The 21,130-nt window shown below is 46.4% G+C and overlaps 1 protein-coding gene across 3 annotated transcripts in view; it reads left to right on the forward strand.

The window, feature by feature from the left end:
- LAMB1 (laminin subunit beta 1) overlaps nt 1-21,130 on the forward strand; it is a 359,541-nt gene that overhangs the window by 164,140 nt on the left and 174,271 nt on the right. For all 3 annotated transcript variants that reach the window (XM_085654111.1, XM_085654112.1, XM_085654110.1), the window contains exons 17-19: nt 3,466-3,670; nt 3,975-4,118; nt 9,209-9,440. In XM_085654111.1, the coding sequence (XP_085510237.1) occupies nt 3,466-3,670; nt 3,975-4,118; nt 9,209-9,440 (581 nt within the window). The remainder of the gene's footprint in view (nt 1-3,465; nt 3,671-3,974; nt 4,119-9,208; nt 9,441-21,130) is intronic.

The raw sequence follows: 21,130 nt of genomic DNA on the forward strand, positions 1-21,130 counted from the left end.
GGAAAAGCCAGGATGGGTTCCACAGCGGTATTCGTACAAGCGCCGAGAGGCCTCCGGGTAGTCGTGCGCTATACAAGTATCCATACATTTACATTTACATTCATAGCACTTTTTTTTACCGTCCCGTTCCCTATCACTCGCCCTCCTGGTGTCTAGCCCCACCTGATCGCCCATAGACAAGATCTGTTGGTTTTGCCAATGCTTATTAAATTCTTATTTCTAAATTTAGACCAGCTTCTTTTAGAGCGGAGACTCCACTGTAGGCACTTCTGCTCCTCCCCCAAATTCAGTCTAGGTGGGCCTCCATCTGTCACAAACGTGCAATAAAATAAGTTGGATGTAACCAGTTTTACCTTCAAACAAAAGTATATTGAGGTGTAGGGTTTGACACCTTATATAAACTGGTAAAAAATACAGAGGTACTACTGTAAATCAGCTCCTTGAGGAGACCAGCGCAGCCCTTGAAGGTGGCACAGCTGGCAGCAAGACGAGACCGCACGGAAGAGGCGAGCGTGCATGTAATGTATGCACTTTAAGTGCGCTGTTGGCAACACAGGAGGCCTGGAACGGCAGATGGTGGCGCAGCACACCGTCAGCGGCACAACAAGCTGCTTGGTGGCGCAGCACGCAGGCGGCAGCCTGTGTCGGGATTTAATCGGTGTACCTGAGGCGCAGAGCCGAAAGTGACGTACAAACAGGTGTGAGAGAAAGCGACGGCGTCACCCGCAGGGGTTAAATTGAGGTGTTTGGAGGAGGATCGGCGCCAGCCTGATCCATCTCACTTACATTCCCTGTCCCCGCAAAGTAAAATACAATACGCACGGAGGGGGGGGGGGGGTTAAACAGAAGCTTGGGATGTATGAGAGGCCAAATGGGCAGCGCTGGGGCAGGAGAGAGGGGGGGCTGTCATCAAAGGCAGTAGCCCCAACCCCTACAGTTTCAGCTCCGGGCTCCTCTGTGGTGGGCTCACTTCAAAGGCTGCATTTTTGTGCTTAGCTTTTATTGAAATGGACAATGTGCCTGTTTTATTTTTACAGTGAAACATTTTGCAATTAAAAGATTTAATGGCTTTAATTAAAGCGATGCAAGGATATAAGGAAAGTGAACGCGAGGACTTTCAGAGGTTTCAGGAAGGCTTTAGGCATGCACTGGGAAAGTGCATGGGGGTAAGGACGTGAGCCGGGCAAGGACGTTTCTCCAGGTTTTGGTGTCAGCAGGGGAGCGAAAGGACAGACCGGCCTGCCTGTTTCTGCTGGCCCTGGGCAGTATTCCTTGCAAAGTGAATTGTGGGAGAGAGGGGGGAGCAGGAGGTGAGCCCGCGAGTGGTGCACGCACGCGCTGGGGAGAGCAGTCTGCTCTTTTTCGAAGCACATGCTTGTGGCGCGCCTCTGCGCGCTCCAGCAAGGTGCATGCCGCCACATGCACGAGTATGTGCTTCGAAAAAGAGCAGAACGACGGCTAAAGGTCCTCCTATGTAGCGCATGCGCGCTGCGTAGGCGAGACCTAAAAAGGGAGGTTTGGGCTTTGCTATTACTTTAATTGGCAAAGTAGAGTTTGCAGTTTTAAACTGCCCTTCCAGTCTGTAGTCTGCAGACTGGGAGCCATGATTTACATTGTCCCACTTAGGGGGGGCACTACGAGTCCTGCAGTCCCTGGGGGACACTCTAACTTGCAGGCCCTGGGTACTCCTGGTACCATATACTAGGGAATTAAAAGTAAGTTAGGCTACGCCAATTGGTAACAAACCAATTAAACTACGCCATTTTGAGGGTCAAAGCACATGCATGTAGTTCTGTATAGCAGGGCTCAGGGCACTTCGCTGACATTATACCAGTCTAGCGGTCAAAATGGAGGCAAAAAGTTGGGGGTAAACCTGCAAAAACATACTCCTTTGGCAAGTTTCTCCTTGATCACCTTGAACACTCAGCCCATCCATACAAGGGAGCAGCAGGATATGGATAAATTAAATGGTCACTGTTACAGACATCTCCTATATCTGTCCATATAGTGGCAGACAAAATAATTTGAGCTGACAGGCATCCTTTCAAGAATGCCTTATTGGTACTAAGGATTCAAGGATTGGTAACATTAAGGTGTAGTTAGTGGCTTTTAGGGCTCAGGGAGGGTAGCATTATGCTGTACTAAGTATTTTTTTTAGGGTTCAGGGAAGCAGTTGTTGATTTGAGCCAGTGGTTGTTGGTGTGGCCTACCAGCACTCATTTTTGGGAAGTGGTAGTTACTTTTCCTCATCAAAAATTGACCAAGAGACTCCAGAGAGAAAAACACACAAACTTGTAAGAAGGAGGAAAAGAAATATAGAAAAACTGACACGAAGGGAGAAAGCAGGGCCCTGCAATAGTGGGAAAAATAGGCGTTAGTGTTAAGTACTAAAAAGGCATGAGGTGACTTCAACATTATGCAGCCTTGCTATTCAACATGCCTATTTCTTTAATAAATACAGCTGGAGCATAAAGATGGGCCCGAGAACTCATTCTACTACAAACTAAACACTTGAGGGAAGGGTAGCTTTAAGGGGTAATTTGAGGTTTAATGGGTTTATAGATAAGTGTTAAGAAGGCACTAATGGAATTTTAAGGTACAGTTTGATAAATTAAATAATGCATGTATTAATAACTTTTAAAATTCAACGTTTTTGGAGTTGTACGTAATAATGAAGAGCACAAAGAGCACAACATTATCAACGGTTTCATCTCCACATTAATGAAGTCCACCTTATTACATACAGTAGTCCATTATACCCTTATATCGAAGAAACCAAAAATGTAAGACAAATGCAACAATGGTGTGTAGCCTGATCACCACTATTCAGAGGAAAACCTTTAACGTAAGTTCCCACTGCCAAATGGATTGTGGTAACAATCAAAATATGTGAAGGATTAGGCGGCATAAATTCGGAGAATAAACACGACGGTTCTACGCAAGAAAAGGTAACTATTTTAAAACACTTGGGTAGTGTCCTAATGAGACATTTGCAGCAGCCAACCTCTATTTCCTACATACATTTACTAAAGATTGTTCTTTAAATGTTCAGGTAAAGAAGAAAACACATGTAGAACAGTCTCAAACATAAAAGGTGATGGGGAAATGTTAGCAACAAGTCTAACCACTGGCAATAGCTCTGCGTAGCATTCTAACCCATCGTTCTTTTGCGCATCATGCCATCTCAGTTTGGACCCAGCCATACGCAAATCTGTCTTTTCCATGCTCCAATAAGAACATTCCAGCCCGAACTGCCAGGTCTAGCCCTCCCTATATATGTACACAAACAACCCAAGACCGGGTTTGCCCCGATTAAAGCTCAAGAGTTGGGTGAAGGTGAAAAGCCACATGGATTAAGAGAGGAAGAAGGGGAAGTCTTTCAATAACATTTCTGTGGTGTCGCTAACATTGCTGATTTCTGATAAGTGTTTTCGTTTTCTAAATTTTGTGTTGTCATTTTCACAGATGGTTCTTATGCCCCACTGCAAGTCTCTCGAGATATTTAGTATGGGAGGTGCAGGTGATGAGGTGATCACGAACAGTGCCTGGGCAACTTTTCAGAGATATCGATGCCTTGAGAACAGCCGCAGTGTTGTTAAAACACCCATGACAGATGTCTGTAAAAATATCATCTTCAGTATCTCTTCCCTGATGCACCAGGGAGCACTGGGTAGGTTTATGGAGGACTTTGATTCAAACATCACACTGATGGATTCTTTAAAAAACCCAAATAACATCCATTTATTGTAGGTGACAAACATCCATAAACACAAATATTAGGAATCTTAAACATAAAGTAGTGTTTAAAATATCCCAAACACCGCGTCTTGACTGTACGTGTAATTGTAAACTAATTATAATTTGAAGTGAATGCTCTCAAACTGCTATTAAATCAAAATGCTTTTGATTTTAAGTTTATTTAGCTGAATGATGTATTGCTTACTAATTTTGACACACATCTAATTTGTCTCCAGCCTGTGACTGTGATCCTCAAGGCTCCTTGAGTTCCGTGTGTGACTCGAGTGGAGGACAGTGCCAGTGTCGTCCTAATGTTGTCGGAAGAAAGTGCGACAGATGTGCCCCAGGAACATTTGGTTTTGGGCCCAATGGATGTAGACGTATGTACACATTTACTTGTTTTCTGTATTTATGTAGTTGAAGCGTTTTCTGTCCAACTCAAAGGCACTTTTCATCAAAAAGTGAAGTGTTCTCAACTATGAGATCAAAACACTTTTTGAAGCACGTCGGTAGTTCATTTGTCCTTGCCATCAAAGCTTGCTAGGAAACGTTCAAGAAATTAATTTTAAAAATAGATAACAATTTAAAAGACCTGTGACATGTTAGTCAGGGTAGTCCTTAAGGATTACTTTTCATTTCTTGTTCATGTAGTGTATGAAAAATAGGTATTTCACCTTATGCATAGCCCAGGCCTTGCCTTCATTTTAGTCTTCTCAAGAAACTGCACTTTAATTTTGTGGGTGGGTCTTTTCTGCCTGTGGTTCCTGAACAAGGAAGTTAGCCTGTCCGCACCGCCTCACTTGCTTCCCCCAACTTGCAGCTCCCTGATTATGTTCCATAAAGTCACAGTGCAACTGTACATACTTCCTAAATAAAGGTGTAATTCCAGGCCTGAGACATTTGCAAGAATAAGTATAACTTGATGGAAAGTAAGATTGAATTGACCATATTTCATGCATTAACATTATTCAGATATTTCAGTGAGATAACTGACCAAAAACATTTTTACATTGCCAGCCTGTCTTTGGTGCTCAATCATGTCTCTGTAATTTAATGCATTTTGGTGCTGCACTGTTGTGAGAAAGTGCCCTCTTTCTTGCATGGTATGCCCCCACTTTTTGCTGAATTGCTGATCTTCTTTGACTGAGTGCGCCCTGGGATCCTGCTAATCAGGTCCCCAGGACCTATGTTCCTTCCCTAAAACTGCATCGAAGCCTAAACCCAATTGGCATCTCTGGCCATATGTCAGCCCCTGGTAAATGGTACCACAGGTACCCAGGGCACTGTGACCAGAGAAGGCCTCTAAGGGCTGCAGCACTTATTGTGCCATCCTTGGAGGTCTTGTACCTTGACACTCACACACTGCCTTGGCAGGCTGCATGTCTTGGTGCAGAACAAAGTGAACAGTCGACATGGCACACATCCCTGTGTGCCTTGCCCACAAACCACTGCCCTGGCATACATCAGTCACCCCTCTAGCTGGGTGCCAGTAGTGAGGGTCCAGGTGCATGAGCCCTGTACCCCTACAGTGCCCAAATCCATTTCTGGGCACTGTGAGTGCAGTGCTGCCATTAAGAGTATATGGGGCTGGGAGTTTGTCATTACAAACTCCACAGCACCATAATGGCTACACTGAAGACCGGGAAGTTTGGTATCAAACTTCTCAGCACATTAAACCCACACTGATGCCAGTGTGGGATTTAATGTAAAATGCACAACAGAGGGCATCTTGGAGATGCCCCCTGAAACTCGACCAACTTCTAGTGAACTAAGTGACTGCCTAGGCTGCCACCACCAGACATGTTGCTGGACCCCTGGGTCGAGAGCTGCTGCTCTCAGGGGCCTGAAACAATGCACATCCTGGGACGAGGTGCCAAGCCTCCGACCCCAGGATGGGCAGGGTTCACGAAGGAGAGGCTTCAAAGGCATGCCGCCTTTGTGAGCCTCTCCATTCCAATTGCTGCTTTCAGCAGCTGGTCCCCACTGTTTCTACCGCCCAGAAAAACAAGTGAGGAAGAGGTGTGCCCACCTCTGCCAACTGCACCCTTCAGGTGGGGCGAAGTGAGGTGAAGCAAAACCTCGAGTCCCAGCCATCTTGAGAATGGGGGGGGGGGGGGGGGGGGATCCAGCCAACCTGGGACAGGCACCTGCCCCCCTCCCACTGGAGAGTGGCAGAATAGGGGGTGTACCCACCCCAGGGAAGGGACCCATTGGTCCCTGCCCTTCACCTACCTGTAACGCCCCTAAATTGAGTATTTAGGGGCACCCTGTACCTTGCTTCCTCAGATCCAGACAAGAAACAAGATAAGGAGGACTGAAGAGCCATGCAGAGCTAACAAGAGGATGACGCCCACTGACTTGGCCCCAGCCCTACTGGCCTGTCTCCCCCCTCGAGCCTGCTCCTGCGAAACCCCGGTGTGTCCTGCAGCCAGCAACCTCAAGAAACCCGGAGGACCTGCCTGCCTTCACTTCTAAAGACTGCATCGCCTGTGAACACCGGATTTGTTCAAACGGCAGCTTCTGGCACCAGCCAGAGACCGCAAATCCAGCCCACTCTGCACCCGCCGAGCCCAGCCCGAGCTTGAGTGGAAAAAACCAAGAGGAGGTCACCCCGCCAATCCTGACCAGAGATCCAGCGACCCCTGACCTGCCTCAAGCCTCCAGCCGACGCCTGCAGCCTAAATCCAGAAGGCCCCCCTAACCGCGACCAGGAGCTGGTAAGAAGATCCAACCCCAAAAGGCACCCCTGCACCCAACACCCCAAGGCCTTGTGTGCCCAAACCGACGGTGCCTTACCAACCCTTAACTTCCCAACTTACCTCTCCAAGTGGTGGTCGCACCCAGAAGTCCTTCATCTCCCTGCCTGCAGTGCTTTTGCAAACCGGAGGTTCTCCATAGAAAACAGGGTGCCAGACGTCAAAACAGCACTCTGCACCCGGCCACCCCAGTGCCGCTGAGGGTGCACCTTTTGTGCTACTTTGTTTCCTCATTTGCCCTGACCTTAACCCTAGGAGCTTTGATCCCACAATCCAGTGGCCTGCTTGACAGCAGCCACCAACCGGAGGCCCCCTATGCCCCATTGAATAACATTGGGCCTCAACACTCTGCACCCGGCCGCCCTGGTGCTGTTGAGGGTGCAACAGTGCCTCACTGACCCTTGGGGACTCCTGAGTCTAACCCCAGAAACCTAACTCCCACAGTTGATTACTTACCTGAGAACCGTTAACTTGTTTTTCCCTCCTAGAATAACGTTGACAATTTTCTTCCAAAAATTTTTAGTGTGGAGTTTTGAAAACTAAAAATATTCTTTAAAAATCGCACAAATCACCAAAACGTATTTTCATACCCGTTTGCAAGAAATGTCCCAGTGCTGAATCTAGGTATCTAGCACTGAGTTAGAAAAGTAACGTAAAAAGTAACTTACCTGTAATTTACTGAACAAAACCTATTCATTCCAATGTACTGTATTTGCCAAGTGTTGCAACCTACTGCATTCCCTGTAAATCAAACAAAGTACAATTTCTATTGCATTTTCAAACTTTTCTATATCCAGTAACGTATTGCTGAAAAGTATTTCATGCTTTCCTGTGCCAGGCTTGACAGTTCTAAAAATGAAACCGTATATATTTTTATACAAACACAATTGGCCTAGAGTTCAGTTATTGATTGTATGAATTAATTTGCTGACTGAGTGTGTACATCAAATGCTTAACACTGTCCTCTTATATTGCCTTACTGCTTGACCACTATACCACAAACCGAGAGTAAGGTTCTATCTAACTTTGACCTCTGCCTACCTCTGGGGACACTTGGACTTTATACACACACTATACCTCATTTTGGTGTAGTATATATAGAGCCAGTTTCTTACAACTGTGTTATAGCCCACTCTGTAACCCCCTTGGTCTGCCTCGGTGTTTGAAATAATTATGGAAAACAGCTGAGGAGCCCTATCCTCCACAGTCCTCCCCCGGTTCCAGTTTCCGTTGGTTGTTCTCCTAGTGTGGGCCCTGCAGCTTGTTTGTTATTTAAGGGGTATGCAGGCATTCTTTGAACGCTTGATTACTAATATTGAGGTTGAAAATGTTGTGGCTGAAAATTTTGTGGCATTGGCTGTCACTATTCCTTCTCTATGGCTTTTCCCTGACATCCCCAAGACCGGAACTTGCATAGCTATTTTCTTGACACCTTAAGATAGATATTTTTTATTTACCTTGAACTACCACATTGCAACATTCTAAAGCTAGCACATAGCATAGCTATTTTCTTGACACCTTAAGATAGATATTGATTTTTATTTACCCTGAACTACCACATTGCAACCTTCTGAAGCTAGCACATTAATCCGCGCTCTTCTGTGTAATGTGTCAACAAATCCTGTTGTTGGTTTGTTACTCGTAGAGTTGTGTGGGTATAAGTCACTCCATATATGGTCATTAGGTCACCACTGTCCGTTTCCTTTCATTTCAAGACAATCCCATTGTTTTCTCTGCGACAGTCCCTGTTCAAGTATAAGTATCACTAAACACTGCTGAAATGTATCCCATCTAATGGCACTTCAGGTACACCTGACACTTGCTAACAATGTTTGTATGCAAATGAACATTACAGACATGTTGAATGTCCATGCAGAATACATGCCTGCCTATTCTCATGTTCTCCATATAGTGGGCTCTACTAGCAAACTACTCATCGACTCCATGGCACTCATTCAGGAGCTTTGATTCTCGAGAGCCATGAACCACAGACCTAAACCTCATGATTCCATTGATTGACCTTATGAGTGTCCAAAAACATGTCATTTAGTGGATCTAGATTTTTAGTAAACATAGGTGTTTAAAATAGTTGTCAGTGTAAACCTCAACTCTTCTCTTGTCCATTATTCCACTTTCTTTACCGCCAACTGTACTGGATATGATTGCTCTTGTATCTCAGTTTCTGCCTATGTTGTGTTATTACCACAAACTTCATAGCCAATATTTGTTTGAAATCTGGGTGATATAGTAATTAGTACAACCTTAGCAGAGTTTCAAGTCGCATAAAGTGCAGTTGAAAAAGACTTTTTCTTAACCCCTTCGCTGCGGCGGGAATTCCGCTGCAGCGCTGGGGGGTGCGGGGGGCAGCGCGGTGGCGCTGTGCTCATGACGGAGCCACTCCGTCATGAGCCACGGTTGAGCTGTGCTCATGACGGAGCGGTTCCGTCATGACTCCGCCCAGTTGCATTGTCCCCCCGCACAGGCGGGGAAACAGCGCCGCGTGGGAGGAGCGGCCGCCAACGGTCGCGGCATGACGGAAACGCTCCGTCATGAGCACACGGCAACCGTGGCTCATGACGGAGTGGTTCCGTCATGAGCGGGGAAGGGGTTAATATAAATTCGGTAACTTAGTGCCTTACTCCATATCACCCTGTGTTGTGCCATGGTGTAAATTGGTGCATGTTTTCAATCTGTTTTCTTTCTTCTGTTTCTAGCCTGTGAATGCAACATGCAAGGATCTTCCCATTCGTTTTGTCACCCTGTGACTGGCCAGTGCCCTTGTATACATGGTGCATATGGTCGACAGTGCGATCGATGCTTACCTGCATACTGGGGATTCCCGACCTGCAGATCGTGCAGTTGCAACGGGCATGCAGAAGATTGTAACCCATACACTGGTGAATGTCTGAATTGTGGAGACCACACCGAAGGTCACAACTGCGAAAGGTAAATCACGTGAGCTGGTGATAGTTAAACTGTCATTTGTAGGCTATGTTGGGAAGGCCTTAGATGAAACCTAATTAGGCTTTCTATAGGAAGCTGCCAATTATTGCCTCATTTGATTCACCTTAGATTGCAGGTAAAACTATATCTTGGTTTGTATCTAGTTGTGACACTTATTTTTTTCTGATCTTATCATTTTTTTATGCTATAATAATTTTTCTGGCCTGTATCTTTTTATTTTTATGTGCTATTGCATGCCATATGTTGAGTTGCCTGTTGGATTAAACCGACCTTTCATTTATCAAACACTTTTCTTGGTTTGCACACATTTAAGAATAATTTTTAGGTCTCGCCTACGCTGCACGAATGTGCTGCATAGGAGGAGACCTTTAGGAATCTATTAACATTTTTGGCCAAAAACGTGCACACATTGCATTGCTTTCAATGGAACGTGTGCACGTTTGGCGATTCCCTTGCGGGAGCGAGCTTTGAAACCGTCTGTTTGTAATTAATTTGCAAACAGATGGTGCCCCTGCTCGCTTCCGCAAGGGAAAACCGCCACTGAAACCCCTTTGAGCCCCTCGCATCCAATCTTTCACCTCGCACATGACAGTCAAGCCCCGCTCTCACTCTGCACAACCTAGCCTTTTTATCACCCCTCGTTACATTACATGTAAGACTGCACGTTCTCTTCTTTGAACAGTCTCTCACATTAAATGAAATCTGGTCAAACATCGATATTTTTACCACCTAACGCACCAAAGCTATCACCCTTTCGTCTATTAAGTCATGTAAATCACTTCGCTTTGAGCTGCTGCGCTTACCAAAGCATGCCTGCAAACTGCAAGCCTATCGGACCAACTCTACGTTTATAAACACATTACTGAAGGCTGCGTTTCTTTATTGTAAACAATTATTGACCCGCCCACCTTCCTACCTGTGAGGGTGTCTGATTTCGCCCTCCTAATACCAACCCCTAGATTGCGGTCTCAACTTTACACGGTTAAACTACTGAAAAGTAATATTTTACGTAGGCACTTTTCACGGCCACCAGTCGCTTCATAGCTAGCTGCACAGTTTGCAGGGTTACACGCTCGCCGCTAACACGTGCTATAGTGAGCAGACCATGGGTTCAGTGTTCGCCTCAGACTCGCGTCTTTCGATCTTAAATCACATGCCCCTAAAACAAGACGGAAGATGGTTGAACTGTATGTATGAAGTACCTCTATCTACAACGATGCATTGTAAAGAGCCCTGTGCGAGGCGGGTGCAGACATGCAAGAGAGGCTTGACGTTGTTTGGTTTTTATAAGATGTTGCAGTCATGACCACTAGGTGTAGTGTTCCAGAGTTGTAGAGGCATATATTGATTTGTGCGCGGTCTTACAGCGCCGGGTGGTGGGGGGGGGTGGTATAGTTTAATAAAATATATAAAGGCAAAAGTTTAAATCCAAATTAATTACTTTGGATATCAGCCTCTCTACCCTAAACATCGTAGGCACGTTTGTTTAGCCACATTTTATTAAACATGTACTCCCTGTATTTACAATGTAAGCCACCCTCTGTTCATGTTTGCCAAGCTGTTGCATGTTGCGCAAAACAGGGCCGTAATGTAAATGCCTGCAGGGGGCTTACATTTTGCCAGTGTCTGCCGGTACGCTTATCGGCTAATGCAATTAAAATCAATAAAAGTTTAAATAATGTTTGATACTTCGCGCAAAAACTAAAATGAAAATATTTTTATGCAACACTAAGCATCCGGGAGGTTTTTCACAAGGCACAAGTTAAAATTTTTCAATTAACTTGCCGATGACCGTCTCTGCCCTGAACATTCTATGCACATTTGTTTGGCCACATTTACATTTTGTTTGGGAACATGCACTCCCTATCTCTTTACTATGAGACACCCTCCGTCCCTATTTACCCTCAGCCTCTCCCTTTCGTTAAAAAGTGTTTCTCTATTACGCTGGTGTCTGGTGGAACGGTGATCGGCAAATCCTTATAAAAACCAAAAGAATTCGTAGAAAAGAAGAACCTTTGCGCAAAAACTTGAAAAAAATGATTATAACAACACTGATCATCCGGGATGTTTATTTTCTCAAGGCACGGGCGCCACCATGAATATAAATTACAATGTTGTGTTCACAACTGTTCACTGGAAGCAGACCAGCGCCGCCACAGTGATAGCAGGCAGACAGCACACCTCCCCCACTTTCCAAAGAAAAACAGCTCTGCTGTAAACTTCTCTTCCTTCGTTTGATCCTCACCTGCCTCATTTCAATACGCCCCTATCTCCCCACACATCGTAAAACGCTTTCTCTACCATCCTCCTCTCCGGCCTCTCCTCTCTCCCGTGACCCCATGGATTGCAACTTATTTCAGTGTTTACATCTTCAGTACACAAAGCTGTTGGGCCTCAGTCAACACAAGGCCATAGTGTTGACCCCTGCAGGGGACTTTATTAAAGCCGGTGTATACCACGGCGCGGATGGGCAAATTTACATAAAACCAGAAACATTTTAGTAAATCTACACTACAATAAATAAGTCAACCACTTTCCACCTCACCCCATATTTTACGTTTTTTTTTGTGTATTTTGGGGTGTATAACGCAAAAATGTTGGGTATCGCTCACACCAGGGGCGTAATGTTATCGACTGCAGGGTACTTAAATTACGCCGGTGTCTGGCGGGACGGTCATCGGCACATTCTTATAAAAACAAAACATTTTCAGGAAAAAGAAGAACCTTTGCGCACAAACTTAATACAAATAAATAATAAGACGGATCCGGGATGTTTATTTTTTACAAGGCACAAGTTTAAATCATAATTAATTACTTCGGATAGCGGCTTCTCTCCCCTAAATATCATAGGTACGTTTGTTTAGCCACATTTTTAAAAACATGTACTCCCTGTCTTTACAATCTGAGCCACCCTCTGTTCATATTTACACTCAACCTCTCCCTTTCTTTAAAAAGAGTTTCTTTGGTCCTCCTTCCCTCCCCCCTGCCTGTTCTCTTTCCCCCAACCCCCTTGTATTTTAACTGCTTTCGGTGGGTTTTAGAATGTACCACGCCAAGCTGTTACATGTTGCTCAAAACAGGGCTGTAATGTAAAAGCCTGCAGGGGGCGTAAATTTAGCCGGTGTATGCTGGTACGCTTATTGGCTACTTCAATTAAAATCAAGTAAAGTGGAAATAATATTTGATACTTAGCGCAAAAACTAAAAAAAAAAAAAGTTTTTAAGTTAGACTAAGCATCCGGGATGATGTTTTTCACAAGGCATAAGATTAAACAAGCATTGCCATAGCCAATAGGTCTCGCCTTTGGGACCTTATGTGTTTAGCCATGCCGCAGTTGATGTTGTTGCTCCAAGGATATTGTGCTGGATAACCAAACACTTATAAGGTCCCAAAGGCGAGACCTTTTGGCTTTGCCAATGCTTGTTTAATTGTACTTGCGTGCACCAGAAGAAATGTCTGTATGTGAAAAATGGTTTGCTTAAAATTGAGAGCCAATTAAGAGACACTTTTTAAATTTCACATGGTACCCAAAAATGAGTTTTGTGGAGTCATGCGAGCTGTAATCTAACAGCTCGGCGGCAGTCTTCCAATGAAAGCAATGTTTTTTGTTTTGCTTTCCCATCTCTATTGAAGTTGCCTGTTTATTGCTTGAGAGTTTGTTAGCAAAATAAGCTAGACTAAGTTCTGGGAGCCCTTTTACATCCCCAACTGGTGACATGTGTTTTCCCAATTCCAGGATAGCATGTCAAAAACTCATGCTCTTTTCACTGCCGCCTTCCGCAGAGTTTGGAAGGAAGGGTTGCTGATGCAATCCAGCGCAACTTATCAGTGTTTATCATGCTCCCAGTTATTGCCGATCTGTTCATTGAGCTAGAACATAGTCTGACTAGGTGACTCTGCTTACCAATCTCCATCACATGGTATTCTGTAAAATTACTGGCTGAGCTGAAGATTTAAAACTGTATTGTCAGTAATTTGCAACACATCTGTAAGTTAATGTCTCTTTTTGTATGGTCACCCCTAAGTTTTTTTTGACTGATGCTGCTGGTTTTTCGACTCTGAGAGTGCACTGAGGTCTGCTGATTACACAAGTGCCATGACCCTAAAGTGTATGTCGCATTGGCTGTAGCCTATTGGAAACGGCTACCTTACCTTGTTGCTGGGATTCTGCACATACACAGAACTATGCGCTTGATTATGGGACCTCGGTGTATAGGGACTGTGCCTTCCTACCACCTTAGTGCCCAGGACCAACTAGAGGTAGTGTCTCACTCTCTCTCCTACACACTCCTGGAGAAGCAAATGATTAGACACCCAGAACACAACACGCCCAGCTCTCTCAGGAATCGCGGTAACCAGACACCTTTTAGCTCACACTCTCGTACCTGTCCACAATAAGATATGACTGAGATACAAATGTAGTTTAAAATGTTTATGTTCGAGGCATATGAGCTGCAAATTTTACACTTTTGCATAGATCACCATTTGGTGTTGGGCTCGGATGTTTGCACCTTGTTTTTGTCTTCGTAGAAGTCTTGTAGTCACGAGGTTGGTGACTCCTGTAAGAAAGTGGGTTTCTGTTGCAGTAACCCCCCCCCCCCCCCCCCTTTTTTTGTCTAATAGCTGATGCACTTTTCCTTGTTGTGCCCTGGGCTCCTGCCAATCAGGTGGCCAGGGCCTGTGGTCCTTCCCTAAAAACTGCCTAACAGCCAAAACCCAAATTGGCAAACCCTGGCCACATGTCAGCCCCTGGTAAATGGTACCCTAGGTACCCAGGGCCTTGTGACCAGGGAAGGCCTCTAAGGGCTGCAGCACTCATTGTGCCAACCTTAGAGGCCCTGTACCCTAACACACACACACTGCTCTTGCAGGCTGAGTGTCTGGATACAAGACAAAACCGAGAGTCGACATGGCACACATCCCTGTGTGCCATGCCCACAACCTACACTGCCCTGGCATACATCATCCACCCCTCTAGCTGGGTGCCCTATGCCAGTGGTGTGGGCACAGAGGCAGGAGCCCTGTGCCCCTACAGTACCCAGGTCCATTCCTGGGTCCTGTAAGTGCTGTGCTGCCAGCTAAGAGTATATAGTGCTGGGAGCTTGTCAAACACGAACTCCACAGCACCATAATGGCAGCACTGAAGACTGAAGTTTGGTATCAAACTGCTCAGCACATTAAATCCACACTGATGCCAGTGTGTGATTTAATGTGCCAAGCACCACAGAGGGCATCTTAGAGAGGCCCCCTGAAACCTAAACCTACAATCCACGTCTGTTCTGAGGCTGCCTAGGCTGCCACACAGCAGACCTGTTGCTGGACCCCTTGGTAAGGAGAGCCCCTGCTCTCCTGGGTCTGCAAAAATGCACATCCTGGGCGAGGTGCTAAATCTCCTCCCCCAGGATGGGCACGGGGAAGCTTCAAAGGCATGCCGCCTCTGAGCTTCCCCAGGCCACTGCAACCCCCCCACTCTGGCGGGAAGCTTGGCCGGAAACCCCCATAAGGACAGGGAATGTGCCAGCCTGCCAACCCCGCCCCTCAGGTGGGGGAGGCGAGGTGAAGCACATCTCCGGGCTCTCGCCATCTTGAAGATGGGAAAGCCCTGCCCAATCAGGACTAGGCTCCTGCCCCCCTCCCACAGGAGAGAGGCAGGATAAGGGGTGTACCCACCCCAGGACAGAGACCCATTGGCCCATGCCCTTCACCTACCTGTAACGCCCCTAAATCTAGTATTTAGGGGCACCCTGAACCTTCCTTCCCCAGATTCCGAAATACAGAGAAGAGCAAGAAGAAAGAAGACCTGCCATGCAGCTGCTAAGAAGAGGAAGACACCAACTGCTTTGGCCCCAGCACTACCGGCCTGTCGACCCTCGAACCTGCTCCTGCTATAATCCGGCATCTCTTGTGGCCAGCAACCTCGCAAACCCCGGAGGACCTGGCTACCTTTTGGCTCTAAGCACCTGGGACTCCCATGAGTAGAGGCTCTACTCAAAATCTGCTTCTAATCCCTGGCATCAGCCCAGAACTGCGAACCCTTCCCACTCTGCACCTGCCAAGCCTGGCCTGTGCCAGAGTGAACAAGGACCACGAGGACGACCCCACGGCGACTGTGACCCCGAGTCCGGCACCCAAGGACTTCCCTCGACACTCCTGACGACGCCTGCAGCCTCAGAACCAAGTACCCCCCCAACCGCGATTAACAGAGGGTAAGATTTCCTGCAGCCCCTGTGCCCAACTCCTGGGTACCTACCTATCCTCCAACTACCTAACTTACCTGTCGAAGTGGTGGTGGCACCTGAAGAATCTTCGTCCCCGAGATTGCAGTCTTTTTCTAAACCGGAGCTTTCCGATTGAAATCAATTGAGTGCCCGAAGGCTCAAAAGCACCCTGCACCCAGCCGCCCGAGTGGCCCTGGCAGTGTAACCTTTGCACCTATCTACTCCCCCATTTGCCCTGAGCAAGTGACCAGGAGCCCAGCTCCCACAGCCGCGTGGCCTGCTAGTCAGCAGCCACCAACCAAGGCCCCCCTGCCTCCCATAGGATAACATTGGGCCTAACTCACTTTGCACCCAGCTGCCCCTGTGCCGCTGAGGGTGTAACAACTGTAACTACCTGACCCTGGGAGACCCCTGAGTCTGTGCCCAGAACCTTAACTCTGCCAGTCGAGTACTTACCCAAAAGCCGATAACTCAATTTTTTCCATAGGGTAACATTGACTGGTTTCTTCTGAACTTTCTTGTGTGGAGTTTTCAAAACTTAAAATATTCACCAAAAATCAGCAGAGTAACTACAAGGAAAATACTCACCTGCTATTAGGTGAGCTCCCAGTGCTGGATCTTGGTGCCCAGCCCTGACCCTGAAAAATATTCACAACCGTACTTACCAGTAACCCAATTTTTTTCCATAGGAAACCATTGACTGTTTTTCTGTGAAATTTCTTCCAAGTGTCGATTTTTGCAAACTTTAAATATTCTTTAAAAATCGTATAAATTGTGAAAACGTAACTGCTTACCTGTTTTGGATGAAGGTCCCAGTACTGAGTCTAGGCACCCAGTACTGGATTACAAAAGTAACGAGAACATACTATACCTGCAACTTGAATTTTCTTCCATAGGGAATCATTGACTGTTTTCTATGAAATATTTTCTGTCAACTTTTAAAATAGCAAAATATTGTCTAAAAATCATAACCGTAACTTAGTCGACTTTTATCACTTGTTTCTAAGTACCGACCCAGGACTGAATCTAGGATCCAGTCCTGGAATCCCAAAAGTAATACTAAAAGTAATCTATTGCAAATAACTTGAAACTTCCATTGAACTCAATGCATTATTGTGTTTAAAATTGTGTTGCCTATTGCAACCACTTGTAACTTTCTACAAAAGCCAATTGCATATTGAAAAAGTCTTTATATAAAGTATCTCATTCTGAGAAAGTATATTTTAACATCTATTGTTGGTTCTAAAATAAAACAAGCATATATTTTTTTTATATATAAACCATTGGCCTAGAGTTCAGTTATTGAGTGTGTGAGACCATTTGCTGAAAGAGTGTGTGCAACAAATGCTTTACACTGTCCTCTGATACTGCCTTACTGCTCGACCAAGCTACCACTTTAGAGAGAAAGGTTATATCTAACTTTAGCCTCTGCCAAACCTCTGGGGACTGTGGACTCTGTACACCCTGTACCTATTTGGGAACAGTACATACAGAGCCACTTTCTCACAACATGGCACACATCCCTGTGTGCCATGCCCACAAACACACTGCCCTGGCATACCTCAGTCACCCCTCTAGCTGGGTGCACTATGCCAGTGGTGAGGGTACAGGTGCATGAGCCCTGTACCCCTACATTACCCAGGTCCATTCCTGGGCACTGTAAGTGCAGTGCTGCCATTAAGAGTATATGGTGCTGGGAGGTCGTTATCATGAAATCCACAGCACCATGATGGCTACACTGAAGACTGAGAAGTTTGGTATCAAACTTCTCAGCACATTAAACCCACACTGATGCCAGTGTGGGATTTAAGGTAAGATGCACGACAGAGGGCATCTTAGAGATGCTCCCTAAACCTAACCAACAACCAGCGTCCTGCCTGAGAGGCTGCCTAGGCTGCCACCCAGCAGACATGTTGCTGGACCCCCTGGGTAGAGAGCCATCCGCTCTCGGGGGTCTGCCACAATGCACATTCTGGGCGAGGTGCTAGGTCTCCTCCCCCAGGATGGGCAGGGGAAGCTTCAAAGGCATGCCGCCTTTGTGAGCTTCTCCAGGCCACTTGCTGTACTCAGCAACTGACCCCCACCGGTTCTGACCCCCCACTCTGGCGGAAAAACCTAAGTGAGGAAAGGGGGTGTGCCAGCCTCTGCCAACCCCACCCCTCGGGTGGAGGAGGCTAGGTGAAGCACAACTCCGGGCTCTCGCATTCTCGAGGATGGGGAGCCCTACCCAATCAGGACTAGGCTCCTGCCCCCCTTCCACTGGAGAGTGGCAGGCTAGGGGGTGTACCCACCCCAGGGAAGGGACCCATTGGTGCCTGACCTCTCCCTACCTGTAACACCCCTAAATTTAGTATTTAGGGGCACCCTGAACTTTCCTTCCTCATATCCTGAATCCGGAACAAGAAAGAAGAACAAGACGAAAGAAGACCTGCTGTGCAGCTGCTAACAAGAGGACGACACCAACTGACTTGCCCCAGCACTACAGGCCTGTCGACCCTCGAACCTGCTCCTGCTAAAACCCGGCGTCTCCAGTGGTCTGCAACCTCAAAAACCCCGGAGGACCTGACTGCCTTGTGACTCTAAAAAAGACTGGGACTCCCACGAGCAGTGGTTCTGCTCAAAGCAAGCAGCAAACCCCTGGTGCCAGCCAGGAACCGCGACTCCTGCACACTCTGCACCTGCCCGGCCTGTGCCTGAGTGGACAAAGACCACGAGGATGTCCCCCCGGCGACTGTGACCAAGAATCCAGCACCCAAGGACCCTCCTCGACGCTCCTGTTGGCACCTGCAGCCTCAGAACCAGGGAACCCTCCAACCGCGACCAGCAGAGGGTAAGATTTCCTGACGCCAAGAGGCAACCCTGCATCCGGCGCTCTGTGGCCTCCTGTGCCCAACTCCTGGGTGCCTACATAACCTACAGCTTCCCAACTTACCTCTCGAAATGGTGGTCGCACCTGAAGAATCTCCGTCCCGAGCTTACAGCCTTTGTTCATCTGGTAGCTTCTCCATTGAAATATATTGAGCGCCCGACGGCTCAAAAGCACCCTGCACCCAGCCGCCCGAGTGCCCCTGGGAGTGCAACATCTATCCTATTCTACTTCTCCACTTGCCCTGTGTGAGTGACTAGGAGCCCAGCTCCTACAGCCGCGTGTCCTGCCTGCTATCAGCCACCAACCAAGGGCCCCCTGCCCGCTATAGGCTAACACTGGGCCTAACTCTCTCTGCACCCGGCTGCCCCTGTGCCGTTGAGGGTGTAACAACTGTACCTACCTGACCCTGGGAAACCCCTGAGTCTATGCTCAGAACCTTAACCCTGCCAGTCGAGTACTTACCTGAAAGCCGATAACCTACATTTTCTCCATAGGGTAACATTGACTGGTTTCACTTGGAAATTCTTCTAAGTGTCGAGTTTTGAAACTTTAAAATATTCACTAAAAATCACCCAATCAACGAAAACGAAATTACTCACCTGTTATCAGGAGAGATCCCAGCGCTGGATCTTGGTGCCCAGCACTGACCCTGAAAAGTAATTACTACTGTACTTACCAATAACTTGATTTTCCTCCATAGGATAACATTGCCTGGTTTTTGCCAGAAATTCTTCTAAGTGTCGATTTTTGAAACATACAAATATTCCTTAAAAAGCGCATGTGTAACATAAACGATTTCTTTCAACTGTTTACAGGAAATGCACCAGGGTTGAATCCAGGATCCAACCCTGAGTAAGAAAATCATACGCTAAGTAATTGAAATTGCATTTACGTAAAAATTCCCTTTGAGCTCAATGTTATAATTGTGTTTGAATTGTGTTGCCTATTGCAACAACTGTAACCATTGCATTTTAAAGTATATTGCTTATTGAAAGTATACAACTACAGCATTTCATTCTGACAAAGTATTTTGATACCTACTTGTAGGCCTAAAATAAAACTATATATTTTTATATACAAAACAATTGACCTAGAGTTCAGTTCTTGATTGTGTGAGACCATTTGCTGACTGAGTGTGCACAACAAATGCTTTACACTGTCCTCTGATACTGCCTTACTGCTCGACCAAGCTACCACTTTAGAGAGTAAAGTTATATCCAACTTTAGCCTCTGCCAAACCTCTGGGGACTGTGGTCTCTGTGCACACTGAACCTTACTTTGGTGCAGTATATACAGAGCCACTTTCTTACATCTATTCATTCTATTTTCTAATTCCAAAGGACGACGGCTCTCAGGCCAATAGTGGACCTCAGACCACTCAACTTTTACATCCAATCAGACCACTTCCACATGGTCACTTTACAACAAGTGCTTCCACTACTTCAGCAAGGCGACTTTCTCTCCACTCTAGATCTAAAAGACGCCTACTTACACATTCCCATTCATCCTGCTCACAGAAAATAGCTCAGGTTTATGGTAGATGGTCAGCACTACCAATTCAAAGTTCTACCATTCGGGGTCACCATGGCACCCAGAGTTTTCATCAAGTGCCTCGCAGTGGTTGCAGCCCATTTGCGAAGACAGGACCCCCCCAACAAACACAATTCCACATCAACTACCTGGAATTGTTAGCAATCTTCCTAGTGTTGAAATCATTTTAACTACACCTCCTCTTCAAAGCTGTCCTGATTCGTACAGACAACATGACAGCAATGAATTGCATACAGAAGCAAGGGGGACACACTCCCTGCAGCTTTCACACCTAGCTCAAAGCATATGGAGATGGTCCATTCCGCAAAAGATATACCTCCTTGCAGAACATCTCCCAGGGATACACAATCAGATTGAAGATCTGCTCAGCCGTCAAGCACAGCAGATCCACGAATGGGAACTTCATCCTCAAGTTCTTCTTCCATTCTTTCGCATGTGGGGACACCCAGAAATAGATATGTTCGCCGCACACCAAAACGCAAAATGTCCAAACTTCACCTCCAGGTATCCACACTCATTGTCCAAAAGGCAATGCACTATGGATGAATTGGTCAGGCAAATTTGCTTACGCTTTTCGGTCTCTCCCACTCATTCCGTTAGTGGTTCGGAAACTCAAACAACTTTCCCTCACAATGATCTTAGTTGCTCCAACATGGGCAAGACAACCATGGTTCACAACCTTACTGGAACTATCAGTAGTACCGCATCAATAGCTACGCCTCTCACCCAAGCTTATAACTCAGAACCATGAAGAGATAAGACACCCAGATCCCAATCAACTCAACCTTGCGATCTGGCACCTGAAATCTTAGAGCTCGGCTACCTTAATCTCCCACCAGACTGTATGAAGCTAGACTCTCTACCACCAGGGCATGCTATGCGGCAAAATGGAAACAATTAGTCATTTATTGCATGCATAACAAAATCAACCCACTAGATGCTTCCATTCAGAACATCATCTGTTACCTCTTGCATCTACAAATGTAACCTAGCAAATAAATCTATTAGGTTACATCTAGCTGCCATAGCAGCCT

Source organism: Triturus cristatus, chromosome 4_1 (assembly GCF_964204655.1).
Source record: "Triturus cristatus chromosome 4_1, aTriCri1.1, whole genome shotgun sequence".
Taxonomy (NCBI): Eukaryota; Metazoa; Chordata; class Amphibia; order Caudata; family Salamandridae; genus Triturus; species Triturus cristatus.